At 33.2% G+C, this 14,771-nt stretch overlaps 1 protein-coding gene across 1 annotated transcript; it reads right to left on the bottom strand.

The window, feature by feature from the left end:
- Positions 1-2,353: 2,353 nt before the first annotated feature.
- Positions 2,354-12,021, bottom strand: LOC140441652 (chymotrypsin-like elastase family member 2A). The gene is made up of 4 exons (XM_072532516.1): positions 11,892-12,021; positions 8,903-9,191; positions 5,425-5,630; positions 2,354-2,690 (listed from the first exon to the last, which is right to left on the bottom strand). The coding sequence occupies exons 1-4, from the start codon at positions 11,935-11,937 to the stop codon at positions 2,386-2,388; spliced, it is 846 nt and encodes a 281-aa protein (XP_072388617.1). The 5' UTR covers positions 11,938-12,021; the 3' UTR covers positions 2,354-2,385.
- Between the last annotated feature and the right edge of the window lie 2,750 nt (positions 12,022-14,771).

Below are 14,771 nucleotides of genomic sequence, written 5' to 3'. Positions count from 1 at the left end.
TGAATAAACCAGTGAAGGGTAATTATAGCAATCATCTCAACTAAGACAGGTGGTATCATTGTGCAATTTAATGGGGATACTACAAAAAAATGCCTATGCAACTTGTCAGTAAGTTCGTTGCTGCCAATTTTCAGTAGACTGCCGTAATGAAACGGGCTTTATGTTCCAAAAATCTGAAAAATATGTATCCTCTGTGATTACCATACAGACAATTCATCCGAAACAAAATAAATCAGTGTTCATAAAACATATTTAAATCATCTTATGTTTACTGTAGATAAGATACAATTAAGGATGGTATACCACACTAAATACAATGATATCAGAACTACAAAAATATATCTAAGAAAAGGAATAAAATGAACCCAAAAGAAACAAAAATATGACCAACGCATGTACGAAAATAAATACAAGAATTGACTATTTTGTGTTTTGAACCAATACTTTTTTTTCATATTTAAAGAGAACAAATAAAATCTGCAGACAGACACCTGTGAGTCACCAAGGTAGTGTTGGGTTCCTAATACCCTAGCCAAAATGTGCCAGGATGAGATGCCCCAAGGGGTTAGACCTTTGACACTTCGTCCCGTCACCACTCCGAGACGGTCGGCGTTTAACTAAAACCTCCTCTCTGTCACTCCAGACATCAGGATGGAAAGGCTGGTTAAGGCCAAACATATCTCCTGTTGCCCTGCTATCACCCGATTTCGATTTCTTCTTCCACACATTCACCGGAAAAACCACACTCACACGAACCACCAAAGACTTTCAACCCCCTGCCTTAGCAATCTCTCTTGCGTGGTCTGTCTCTCATTCTCTCCTATTTCGGCCTGCGACAGTTCGAACCCCACCGAGGTGCTACTCCTTCGTTATAGAATTCTGTTGAGAGTTCCCTCTCTTCTTGTTTTTTTAAAGAGAGCAGCTCACTGATAAATTTGTGGATCCATGTCCACCACCACTAAACCCCTTATCATTTTCTTCACCAATTCTCTCACGGAATCGAACATTCTGCAGTTACACTCTTTTTCAAACTTCTCTTTTTTATCCGCCCAACGCTCACACTGTAATATCGTGTCTGCCACAATATACGAAAGACCACAGTAACTGCACTGATCGGACTGTGCCCTCCTAAACCTGAAAAGGTAGCTACGGCAGCAACCATGCCCTGAGCGAATTTGCTTCTTCTTCTTCTTCACTGGCTTTACAATTCGGGGTGAGTCTTCGCCGCATCCACTATCGCTCTCCATCCTCTACGATCTTGCGCTTCTATTTCTCATTGTTGTACCCCAATTCTAAATAAATTGGCTTCAACATCATCCTTCCATCTTTTTCTCGGTCGGCCTACTGGTCTTATACCATCTGGTCTTTCAAAAAAACACTGTCTTTAACACTCTGTCATCGTCTGATCGTACCACGTAACCCGCATGTCTAACTATGTTTTCAGTTCCATATAGAGTCACCAATTCAGCATTGCGGCGTCTCCTCCAATCACTTATTGTGATTGAAGCTTATTGATTTCCCGCTGGTTGAGAGCCATATTTCAATGCCATATGTAATAATTGGGTGAATAATCGACTTGTACAGTGTTAATTTAGATTTTCTTTTTAGCAGCTTCGATCTTAATAATGTTGAATAATGCTCTATTTCTCGCAGCTCTCCTTGCTGAGACATCTTTTTCTACGTGATTAGCGCCCCCAGGTATTTTAAATCCTTTACTACTTCGAAGTTGTGATCATTAATACTGATGTTGTGCCTAACTCTTGGTCTTAGACATTTGGTTACTACCATGTATTTCGTCTTTTCTTAATTTATTCGAAGACCCAGACTACCTGTTTCCTCCTCGAGCTGTGAGAACAACTCTCTCACGTCTCTTGTAGAATGCGGGACTGCATATATATCATCAGCAAAGGCCAGCAACAGTTTTGATCCTTGATGAGCAAATCCTCCTGTCAGCTCAGACGATATTTTACTTATTGCATATTCTTAAGCAAAATTGAACAGCAGCGGTGACAAGGGGTCCTTCGGATTTAGTCCTGAATTTATATCGAATAGCATCGATGTTCTGCTTCTTATCTTTAGTTGTGCATATGAGTCTACGCGAATTTTCGTCAAATAATAATCTCGCTGCCTATGCCCACAGTCAAGTCAGCTTCGAAGCTTCGAGATAAATGACTTCGTCCACTTCGCGACATCTCGTGTTGCGTCCCACTCTTGCTGCCACTTTCCGATTAAAACTAATCTCTCGGCCACTCTTATCTTACTAACCTCTCCTTATCTAATGTTCCTCCCCTTACTACTATGAATACAGTTACAGTTAATGTAAAATAATGTCATTTAATTAACTAAAATAAAATACTTTATACTGTTTATTATTATTTCTATGTATTACAAATCATCGACTATTCCCTTAATCCAAGAAATATAATTAAAAACATTAATAAATATTCCTGATGGCACATAGAAATCCTTGTGGTATATATACACATTTAATTGGTAAGACAAAACGCCATAAACGACACCGTTTTGAACCAATGGCCCACCATTGTAACCTCTTTCAAAAGCGGCAGTTTTCGCGTCCTTTGGTCCTGTGCAGAGGTTTTCTTCTTCGTTTAGGTAGACATCATCCCAGGCTTCATCGAGGGGTTCAGTATGACCAAGGGCTACGTAGGCGGCTACTTGATCATAGCAAGCTAAAATGAATACAAAAATTAGAAACACTGTTCTAATTAGAAACTTTTTTCAACATTTAACTTTCCTGCAAATATTTTAATTAAATTTTTTTAATTAAAAAATGTGTCTGAATACAGAGATGATTAATACAGTTCAATAAAGATTACACAAAAGTATACATAAAAGTTCTAATAGTACAATATTGGATTAGAAGTCCTTCGATATGCGATATTTAAATTTTGTGAAACATATGTATAGCCGTTAACTAACTAATAGGCGAAGTTTGACAAAGTTTTTAGCTGAACTTAGAAGAAACAACTACAAAGAAGCAAATTAAAGATAAACTTGATGGAATAAAGGATTGTTTCATTAAATAAATTCAGCAAGCAAAGCCAGCTAGTAAAAAAAATCCGAGATAATAATATTATAGTATGATAGTTTTGCCAGGGAGCTTTGTTTCGCTGTCAATTACATATTTTACCCAGTTTCAAGTAACTATTGTCAATGCATACTAGCTCAGGGGGACCGACAGCTGTACGTGCCTTCCTAAACACGGTGACTACTCGTTACATTTTACGAATTGAAAATAGCGTTGTTTGTGCCGAGAATCGAACTCGTGGTACTGCACTAAATGCTGTCAAGTTAAATTAAAACAAAGGAGATCATTGCATATCAATTTTACAAACAAGTAAAATCAATACAGTTCTATTAGTAAAAATTATCCTCAAATACCATATGCATATTATGCCGATACTGCAAAATATTTGGGAATGTTAAAAAAAAAGAGAAAAACTCAATATAAAGTATAAAAAATAATATTCTTTATGGGAAAGATTATTTGTCTATCCGCTTTTGATTTTGAAGTTGTTCTTCGTAAATCTTTTAGTACTATTGTAACTGATGGGTTGTCTAGAGTTCGTGATGTCTATTGGATTTGTCACAATTGAAAATTGACAAATAGTACCATAAAATAATAATTCTGAAATTACTTTCTTCGGGAATGGTTAAGTTAAATATTATGTTTTTATGGGATTCAGCCACAATTATTGGTTGTGATTGTAATGAAAATCGCGTTTTTAATTAACAATATGTGATGTTTTGATTTCCAGTCCGGAAATTGTTCTCAAAAAAAGGTTTTTGTATAAATTATGTAAAAATGTGTATAACTATTAGTAAACAATAACAAAATCTTTAGTTATTTATATTTTTACCTAATTTGTATAAAAACACCTTTTTTGAGAACGATTTCCGGAATGGAAATCGAAAGGTCACATATTAGTTAATTAAAAATGTTATTTTCATCACAATCACAACCAATAATTGTAGTTTAATCCCATAAAACATATTCAAGAATCTTATGTCTTATGTGTTTCGTTAAGAAAGTTTTTTTAATGCGAATTTCTATCCTTAAACGGAACGTGTAAACACTTCTATTGTTACTGCTATACGTTCGTACTGTCATGAAAATGATCGTACTTGGGATGAAAATATACATCAGGTACGTTAAGCCATTCGCCCACCATAACATGAAATAACCACACAACCACCGTCATTAGAAGATTCCTGTCAATCTATGACAGGATGTTAAACAATGCTAAAGAACGTTATCAACGCTCCTTGGTACTACAGGAACAATTACCTCCATAGTAGAAATGAACAATGTTAACAGGGCCATTAAAAATGTGCCAACAGTCAGAAACAACGACTTCTTCAACTCTTAAATGTTGAGCTCCCTAACAGCGAATCTGGTTAGAAGACTCAAAAGGACAATCCCCTCCAAGTAATGAAAAAGTGAAAAGCAAAAAATAGTGTAATATAGTGTTGAACCTAATGAATTTTAGTGAGTTTGTCCTTAGTCGTAAGCTTTTTGTAATAATTTAGTTTGGAAAAAAATTTAATAATCAGATTGTAATGTTCATGAGCATACTTTTGGATTTTATCAAAAAAACGGAAACTGAAAAAAGCTAAATATGTGATGTACATTTACTCATGAATTTAGAGTTACATTTTGCTTATGTTTCAATTCATTTTATCGTTTGTTTTGGTATTTTGCATAGCTTACAAGAACATTTTTAAGAATAAGTAGATGGTTGCAGTATTGGTACAAATATGGGACCTCAGACGCCATCAGATGTCCAAGTAATAACCAGATATGTCCATATCTAATCTACTTAATATCATACTTGATTTTATGCAATTTCTAACAAAAAATTTATCTACATTTAAGTAGTACGATTACAGTAATGTTTTAGATATTTGTCAATTAGGATCCTTGCAGGATTAGCGGTTCATGATAGCGCTACGTTTGCTGCACGATTAGCGATTGTCTTAAATTCAGAAAAAAGATTAGGGAAGGTGCCCTAGGTACCTACAGAAAGGTATTTTTTAAAGACGCAGAGTTAAACAATACGTATCGTGATTTATTTTGTTAGTTAAGATAGTGTTTTTTTGAGAGCTTTAGTCCATGATAAAAGAGTAAAGATTATTTTAGGGACTCTTACAGTTAAATCTACTTTCAATAAGAGAGATAAGTGCAGTTGTCCAATGATGGATATCGTAGCGAAAGTGGAAATTTCCGAAAAAGGGCCAGACTAAGTTGTTAATACTAGCTGATACTTTTACAATATAGTTCTGTAGTAGATGTTGATGTCTAATCCAATAGCTTGTTGACTATCTTCAAAATTAAAACCACAGTGTTAATAATAAAAGGCTGCAAAAAATAAACCATAAATTGTAGATTGTTGAAAAACTCACTTTTATAATCTAAAAATGGTACACTTCTTAATTGTAGGATGCTTTGCTGTAGAATAGGCCCAGTAGGCCAACCGGCAAAGTCAAAGTTGTTGGTTAAGTCTGCATCTGCTTCGGGAAGTTTGATAATTTTCACATTTTCGTTTAATTCCACATCACGATCTAGTTTTACCAAAGCAATATCGTTCAGAGATGGATTGCGAGATTCACTAAAAAATATGGAAAGTTAAATAATTTAAAAAATGTATATAAAAAATGTTTTGTTAATGTATTTAAATTCGTATAATTTTATTCGTCTAAATATCCTAATTATGGCAAAAGCGAATGTACAAAATGTAGACTTCTAACTTTTTGAATTTCGTTTTCTGTTATTTTTATATATTGTTTTAGTGGATGTTCTTGGTATTTTCTTCTTCTTCTTTTGGCATCATAACCCTGGATGGGTCTTTGCCTGTCTGGCTATGTCCTTCCATTCAGATCTCTCTTGTGCCCTTCTTCTCCATTGTCTTATGTTCATTGTTTTCAGGTCGTCTTCCACGTCATCCAACCATCTCGTTCTGGGCCTTCCTTTTTTTCGCCTTCCTATGGGCTTCCATTGTAACATTTTCTTTGTTGTTTTTACATCGTTTTGTCTCTGCACATGTCCCAGCCATGACAGTCTTTGACTTTTCACAAATCTTACAATGTCATAACCTTCATTTAACTCATTAACCTCGTCGTTTCTCCTGATTCTCCATGTGCCATCTTCCTCTTGTACCGGGCCATATACTTTCCTCAGTATTTTTCTCTCGAATGTCCTGAGTTGGGCTTCATCTTTTTTTGTCATTACCCAAGTTTCACATCCATAGGTTACTACGGGTCTAATCAGTGTTCTGTAGATAGTCATTTTGGTTCTTTTGTCTAATAATTTCGATGTCATCAATCTTTTATTAGCATAGTATGTACGATTCCCGCTGGAAATACGTGCATTAATTTCGCTACTTACGGAGTTATTCTGATTGATTTCTGTGCCGAGATATGTAAAGGCATCCACTCGTTCGATAGTATAGTTGTCTATTGTGATATTATTTTCATTGTCAGTTATTCTTTTGACTGTCATATACTTCGTTTTTGCTTCGTTTATTTTGAGACCTCTTTTTCTTGCTTCAGGATCAATTTGTTTGAACACTTCCATTAGTCGTGGCTTATTCCTACTAATGATGGCTACATCGTCTGCATATGCAGTAATTTGTACTGATTTGGTGTTTATATGGCCGGTTATATTGGTTTTTCTGATTTCTTGGTATTTTACAATAGATAAAAGCCCATTTAAGAACAGTACTCCATTCGTCAGATATGAAAATGGAACTGAACTGAAAATAGAATAAACCGTTCTCTTAGAAACAAAGCTTGAAGCGACCGGTGATTTTCAGTGTCAGCGGTACGCGATCGAAATCAATTTTAAATAAAATTTGTATCAGCTTGACTGTAAAAATTTGATATCTTTTGATCAGAGTGTCTTATCGACAAAAATTAAGATACGTTTTAAGGTTGAAGAAAGCAGTTCTTTGTGGTAATTTTTGCATTTTGTATCAAATGAACGCAGTTTATATAAAGTTGTTAAATAAAAAAACGTTTGGCGATTTTTACCATTTTTTACCATTCTTAGGAGACCAATAATATCTATCTCTTTCATTAACCGGTCCCTAAGAAATTTTCATCACTAAATACCAATCTTCAAAACTCAGCCTGAAATTTCGGTATTGAGTTTTGGCAAGAAATGTGTGGCATTTCAAATATGTCTAAAAAACGCTAAATTCAAAGTTTCACATTACAAAGATCTCAAACTTTTAAAAGTGCTACTTTTTGATTACAAAAATACGTTTTTTGTAAATTAAAAAATTCCACCTAATAAGGTTTTCGTGAAAGCATTTCCCGTGACGTGCGATTGTTTGTGATGTGAATGTTTAAATTCAGCGATTTTGTTGAAATCTCAAAATTAAATTTTCAGGCTATATTTTTTGAAGAGTGGGCTCTTATAATGAAAATTCCATACTTATTTATTTATTTTATATTTTATATTCTATACGTGTTTATTGGTGTTGGACACCTTTATAGAAACTGACTTTATTTGCAGCAGTATACAAAAATTTTATAAGAAAGCTGCATTTTCATCTTTAAAACGCATTTTGATTTTTGTCGATAGGATAATCTTATTAAAAAATATCAAATTTTTACCATCGAGTTAATACAAATTTTATTTAACCCTTAAGTACTAACGCCCCGTCTCTCAGACAGCATCGCTTGTCGAAAGTGGGATATCTCCCTACCTAAAAAATTTTGAAGGTCGTCCGTTTATGACTTTTAAAGTTGGGTTATTATTTATTAGTGTTGAGATTGGCAGTTTGCTGTAGGTTGTTATTCCAAAGATATTTAGATTCAAAGTGTGATTTCCATATAAGAGACGGATTGTTAGTGTTCGTATTTATTTACTATTTACCAGAAGATGGATGAGAGATCCAGTACGTCAAAAAAGGTCAAATATGGGGATAAAAACTATGAGGAAACTCTTTTGAAATGGCTTGGTAATGACGACACAAGCGAAGTTGAATCAATGTTGCTATTGACAGCGATCACGAAACGGAATTGGAAATAGAGGGTAAGTCAAATCTCTTGGAATTATTCGGTGGTTCGGTGTTATACTGTAGTATGCGGTCTACCTCGAGGGTGCGATCTACCTGATGCACAAAACAATGAGATGCAAGAAAAGTCTTGTAGAAAAAATTATTTATTCACAAGTAATAAACATTTATAGCAAAATCAATGTAAAATAATATGAAAGTAAATCTACCATATTATTTGAAAAGAAGGTTTCATATTTGTGAATACCCTGGGAAAAGATTAGGGTGTTATTTGCAACTAATTAAAGAAACTAAATTTGTATAGTTTATTTTATATTCCTAAATAATTGTTCATTGATTTAATTTTTTTGGATTTTTTTATTTTGACCCATGGCTTCATTTGGATGTTAGTCAAAGCCCTTTCCAAAGTCAAATCATACTAGTATATTTTCGGTTGTTTTCTATCCGTATAAAAGTTATTATATATAGTAATATAGTATAAACTATATTATAAAAGTTATATTGCGATTTAAAATGAGAGAAAAACTGTTTTGAAGGTCTTTCCGTACAATTTTTTTAAAACTTTCTTTTACGCAAACCTTCTTCTGAGAATACCAAATACAACAAAAAAGACTTACCTAATTTGGTGGAGTCATTCTGAAGTGATACCCGTACAAACATTTTGGCGATTCATTTTTATTAACATAGATATATATATATATATATATATATATATATATATATATATATATATATATATATATATATATATATAGATATATATCTATATGTATATATATATATATATATGTATATATATATATATATATATATATATATATATATATATATATATAATTATATGAGTGAGATATACTTACGTCATATTAAAATCAGGATGCCGCTCAATTCTTGAAATAGTAAATGATTGACGCGATGGGTCGTTTTGTTGTACAAAACCAGCGGAAATCCCTACCACTGTATTCCATTGGGAATTAGATTTTACGCACCTAGCTGAAGTTAAAACCCAAGATTTGCTTACAAGCACGCCTCCACACTCGTGATCAATTGTGTCACCCCATACGGAGTAGTCGTGAATACTTAACGATACAATCCATGGAAAATCTCCTAAATTGGCATCTCCATCAGTTAATCTGTTTGTTGGAATAGCTGGAATAAAAATTTAAAATTATTACTAAATTTCTCGTTGTGGTGCCATCTTCATTATATGTGAGCAAAGATCACCGAAATAGTTAGAAAAGCGTTTTATCCCTAAGAAAATACTTAGAAACGAAATATACCGACTAATTCTTTTGCATTTCTAGTGCATAAAACCTTTTTTTTTTTTCCTTGATTTGATATACTTTTCTATAAGTTATAGAATAGAATAGAATAAAAATATGCACAGAATAATACAATTTTAAATTAGTAAAATTATTGTATAACTTACATAATTTGTACAGACAACAACAAATGAGACAAATTGTAGCCACTGCTTGAGACACCCAAATGTAATTATAAACAATACTAATTTTAATTCTTTGTTATACATTAAGAATCTCAACTTAATAATATGGTCTTTCAGAGAGATAGATTTTTGTCATCTTACGAAACTTAATGAAAGATGTTGCGGATTTAATTTCTCTTGGAAGGTGATTATAAAGTTTTTTTGCACTATAGAGAATAGAATTCTTTACTAGCTGAGTGGACAGGATCGGTAAATAAACGTTCAGTGAAGTTCAAAATGTATTATTTTTTAATTTTTCCAAATGGCAATTGTTATTAACAAATAACTTTTGTTAATCCATAAAAAACGATTTCGCGGAATTGCTTCGGAATTAACTTAATTAATTTTTTTGGATTTTTTTCTAAATGAAATGCAATTCTACAAAAAGTAAATTTATAATCTTTAAACCTTCAAGTACAAGTAAAAATATCTTGACAAGGATAAAATGGTCTCTATCTCGCTGAAAACATGGACCCAAATATTTCGAATATGCCTTTCGAGCACTCTACCCTTAAGTGTGCACAGCGGTTGCGGCGATACAGGCGCGCGGCTTGTAGAAATCTTTGTTTAAATTTAGAACATGAATCCAATACAAATATTACTTACAATTTATTTAGAATAACTAATATTTCTAATTACTTAGTACTTTTCATTGATTACAAAGCCGCCTACTATACAATAGACAGAAACAAATTAATAGAAACGCTAAAAGAATTCCAAGTGCCAGAAAAAATAGTAAGATTGGTAAAAATGACAATTAGACCAACCATTTGTGCTGTGAAATACATCGGTACAGTCTCAGAAGTGAAAAAAGGTGTTCGCCAAGGAGACCCGCTGTCTATATTGCTATTCAATATAGTTCTAGAAAAAATGGGTTAGTGGGATAAATAGGTCCGGAACTATTTTATACAAGGAGCAACAATGCTTAGCATACGCTGATAATGTGGTTCTCATTGCAAGAAATGGAAAAGAACTATCAAATATATCAAAAAGACTGATTCGGGAAAGCTCTAAAATGGAACTGAAAGTTAATATTAATAAATCGAAGTATATGGAGATCTCGAGCAAAAAAGAATAAACACCAGGGGATCCTTTAAATTGGATGAATATATGTACTTAGGTACTCTTATTGATGAGACATGTAAGGAAGAAACTGAAATCAACGTGAGACTGGCCAAGAGCAACAGGTGTGTTGGAGCCATGAGCAAAATAATTAAACTCAAAGATATATCTCGTAATACAAAAATAAGAGTATACAAAACTATAATTAGAGTCACCCATAATATACGCTGCAGAGACATGGACTATGAACAAAACCATACAGGGCACATTGGAAGCATGGGAAAGAAAAATACTTCGCAGAATGTTTGGTGGAAAAGTAGTAGAAGAAGAATGGAGAAGACGAACTAATTCAAATGTGTACCATTTCTATGCTAACCCTACAATAAGAAAAGTGGTGAAAAAACGTAGACTAGAATGGCTCGGTCATCTAGAAAGAATGCAAGGTAATAGACTAGTCAAGAATATTGCTTGGAGAGTACCTGAGGGCAAAAAAAAACAGGAAGACCAAGAAAGAAATAGAGAGATGTAGTGATGGAAGATGTCAGAGAGATGGGAATCAGAGATTGGAAGCTGATAGCTAAGAACAGAAAACGATGGAAATTATCTATCCAGCAATGGGCCTAAAAGGCCTGTTAACGCTGTACATACATACAATATTTCTAATTATTTTTATAAAGACGTATTTTAATTAAAAGAATTTAGATTCATTTTTTGCAATGCCACAATAATGTAAATGTTCTTTTAATATACGTGGTGAATATTATTGAAGAGTTATTACTGTAATACATATATTTTTAAATTTATCATCATGCCTTGCTATTAGGTTTTTATATTTTATTTGACATTGTTTTTCCCACAGGGACACGTCATGTGCACACCCTATGGGTCTATTAAAGGGGTGTAGTAAGCGTATAGTATTTCCTCACGTATGTGATATTATATCCAGCTTCCAACATCCTACATCCATTGTAAGACTACAGAACCGCTGCAGCTAAACCAATTTTCATGTCAAGAATATATCCCGCCAGAAGAAACAGTATAATGCTAGGCATTACTGTTCGAGGAAGTCCTTACCACTATATTTGAAACCAGCAATGTTTCGAATTTAGACTCTGGAATTTAAAAGAAAGTTAAATACTTTGGATCAAGAGAAAGAAAAAGAGGTAGATACTTAAAAACATACAGAAAGGTTAGTAGAAAATTGCTAGATTAGAATAGAAAGCAACATTCACGTGCCATAAAAAAACTAGTTTTAGAATATTACACACTAAAGAATAAAAAATATTATAAACCAACTATACCTTTAGCTGCACCTATTATCACCAAACACAAAAGTATAAATTTCATCTTGTAAATATTTTATTGCAACTATCTCTAGAAGATATCTCTTTATAATACTCAAGTTTTCGATATTTATAGTATTGAAAACTTATCTTTCAAATTTTTTTCATGATTTTATCATACATAATGATAAGCAAATAATGACTAGGTAATTAATTGCCATCTTGAAGTATGATATCGTCGTTCAGATGTCAAAAACCTTGTATCTCAAAATTAGTGTATTTTGGGAAATCACCTAAAACTTCCTATAGTAAAAAATATAACTTTTAAAGTTATTTTTTTTTCCTGAAACGTGGGTAGTTCCACGAAATGAATTATTTGTGATAGTGAATAAACTCGAAAAAAATAAAATTAGATTTTTTGGGAAAAAAATCGTGAGATACGAGTTTTTGAAATTTAAATAGTATTTAATTTTAGGTCTTACGAGGTTTTGGTAGCATATTTTCAGCTCACTTACGCCTTTTTTAAACACAAAGAACAATATTACAGAGGAAAAATAAAATATTTATTCTTCAAAGCAATAAAACAAACATGTTACATAAGCATTCTGATATAAAATAAAATAAACACAATTATTTTCCATATTTTAAAAACAAAAAAAAATCAATGCTTCAACGAGTCATAAAAACCGTGATAATCTGGGTGAATAACAGTCTTAAGAGACTGCAGATGATTAAATTTGTCTTCTGTAATGGGCAAATGGTCATTATACATTTTTCTTGCGGTTCCTGCATTATTCGTATTTTTGCGAACTGGTAAAAACTGCCACTCCTCATCAAAGTTTAGTTTGAATTGGACAGGCAAATCTCTGGAATACCTTAGAGCCCTCAGATTATTCACGCATGCATCTCCCACTTTTTTCCCTGGACAAATGGATGAATAATACTTAATTTCGAAATAGTCATTAAAAAATTGGTAATCAATGTATTTAACTTTGTATGGATTTTTGGAATTTTTACGGGCCTCTTTAATTATTTCTACATAATTGGATGGTGAATAAATGCATTTATTTTTTTTTTCTTTCTTTCAATGGTGGAGTGCACACTATCGCACTATTTGTGAGTGACCCTTAACTAAATATTTCTGTATAATTACCGTATCATTTTCATTGCAGAAATGCTGAAGTGCATTAGCCAATGTCACGTTGCGATTTTGTGCAGAGCATCCATCGCTATAAAAAATTTTTTGTTTGTCCTTTTCTTGGGCATCTAACTCTTCATTTAAAAAATCAATTATACAAGATGTAAAGGAGTTGGCATCTGTTTTGCCCTCTCCCTCATGCCATACATAACAAACTACCTTATTATTTGTTAAATTATAGATGGTGAAGTTATGGCATGCTAGTTTCTGTTTAAAGTATACCATGCCTGCTGGGACGACAGGGACAAGTTGGACCGCTTGTACATCCATCGTAAATACGCACACTTTTCCTTCCAACGCATCTTCTTTATCCTTCATTTTTTCTGTCATATCCGACAGACACTTCCTTATATGATTGAAAAGTTGTTTCCAAATAAAGTTTACTCGTTGATGAACGGCAATAATGGGAGGGCATCTTTGGCAGTTTTTCAAGGAATGCTTTAACTTTATTTCTGCGTTCAATATTGACAGGTTTAATCTTGGTAGGAAAAGTAGTAGTGGTTACTTTTGGGATACCCGAGTCACAACTAGTTTTTACCCAGTTTTGAACACTCCATTCACCCAATCCTAATGTGGAGAGAAACATTTTCTTGCAAACCGGAATTACGGTATTATCTATTTTCAAATGATAAACTAAAATTAAATTACGCCGTGATTTATTTTGTGTTCTTTTTTGCTTTGTTGGCTGTTTATTAACTAGCGTACAGACAAATATCTTTCGTTGATGCCAATCCATCTCAGACCAAAACCCATCAAAAATCTTCCTTTCGTTGCTCTTCAGTTATCATTGAACATTTCCTTTTTTCTTTTGCTGCTAAACACTTTGCTGAAATACATCTTGGTTTCATTTCCCGGGAGTTTCTCTTTATGGTAACTATAGATCCATCTTTCTCCTTCTTTTTTGTTTATATTCTTTACCACGCATTCTTAAACATTTTTGTTCATTTCTTTCCCAAGTAGAAAAATCTGCTTTGCCTTTTTTGCTACGCCCTTTCTTTTTATTTTTTTCTTCTCGGACAGCGTCTACTTCTTTAGGCGTCGCTTTAATTTTTTTGCGTCTGGCAAAATTTACAGCTTGATCTTCAGAATCCGACGAAGTATTTGGACGATAACTTGACTCCGATCCTTCGAAAGGTTCTTCAAATTCAATGTCGGTGCTATAGTGTCGATTTTCCGCAGCTTCACTGATATTTTCTATATTGAAAGTTAGATCCCTACTGACATTCTCCACCTGAGTACTGTCCTTCACATCAACATTCATATCATTATCTTCTATATTAATACTAGCCAGGCATCTGCTTTGGGTGTCATTTTTTAAATGAGATCCTGTTTGAATAGCAGTACTCTTTGGGTTCAAAATAATACAGGAATGTACTTGAATGTTTTGTGAACAGAGTGATGAAGAAGCAATGTGCTGGAAACTGGAGGATTCTTCTCTAAAGGTCTCATAAACTTTGTTCAAAGCCTGTATTTGCTTTTTTCCAATCTTCTTTATGACGGCTCTTAAGTTCTGCGACTTCCTCTTTAGAATGTGAATTTTGATTGGTAGTACTTTCATTCTGGTCAATATCAGAATTCGCTTTTAGACTTTCTAGTGCTGATTTGACCATTCTCGAAGCCCGGTTTGCCTAAAAATAAAACAAAAAAACACTTATTTTGTTTCCAAAAAAATCTCGTAAATCAATATTGTAAATACTTGA

This window comes from Diabrotica undecimpunctata, chromosome 5 (assembly GCF_040954645.1).
Source record: "Diabrotica undecimpunctata isolate CICGRU chromosome 5, icDiaUnde3, whole genome shotgun sequence".
NCBI lineage: Eukaryota > Metazoa > Arthropoda > Insecta > Coleoptera > Chrysomelidae > Diabrotica > Diabrotica undecimpunctata.
Note: the sequence above shows the minus strand (reverse complement) of the source record. Positions and strands in the feature narration are given on the sequence as shown.

Coding starts and splice junctions, on each gene's coding strand:
- LOC140441652 (XM_072532516.1), bottom strand. CDS start 11,937: ATGAAATTTATACTTTTGTGTTTGGTGATAATAGGTGCAGCTAAAG. Junction 5,631..8,902: donor CATCCTGATTTTAATATGAC/GTAAGTATATCT, acceptor CATATTTTTTAG/TGAATCTCGCAATCCATCTC. Junction 2,691..5,424: donor ACCATTTTTAGATTATAAAA/GTGAGTTTTTCA, acceptor TATTCATTTTAG/CTTGCTATGATCAAGTAGCC.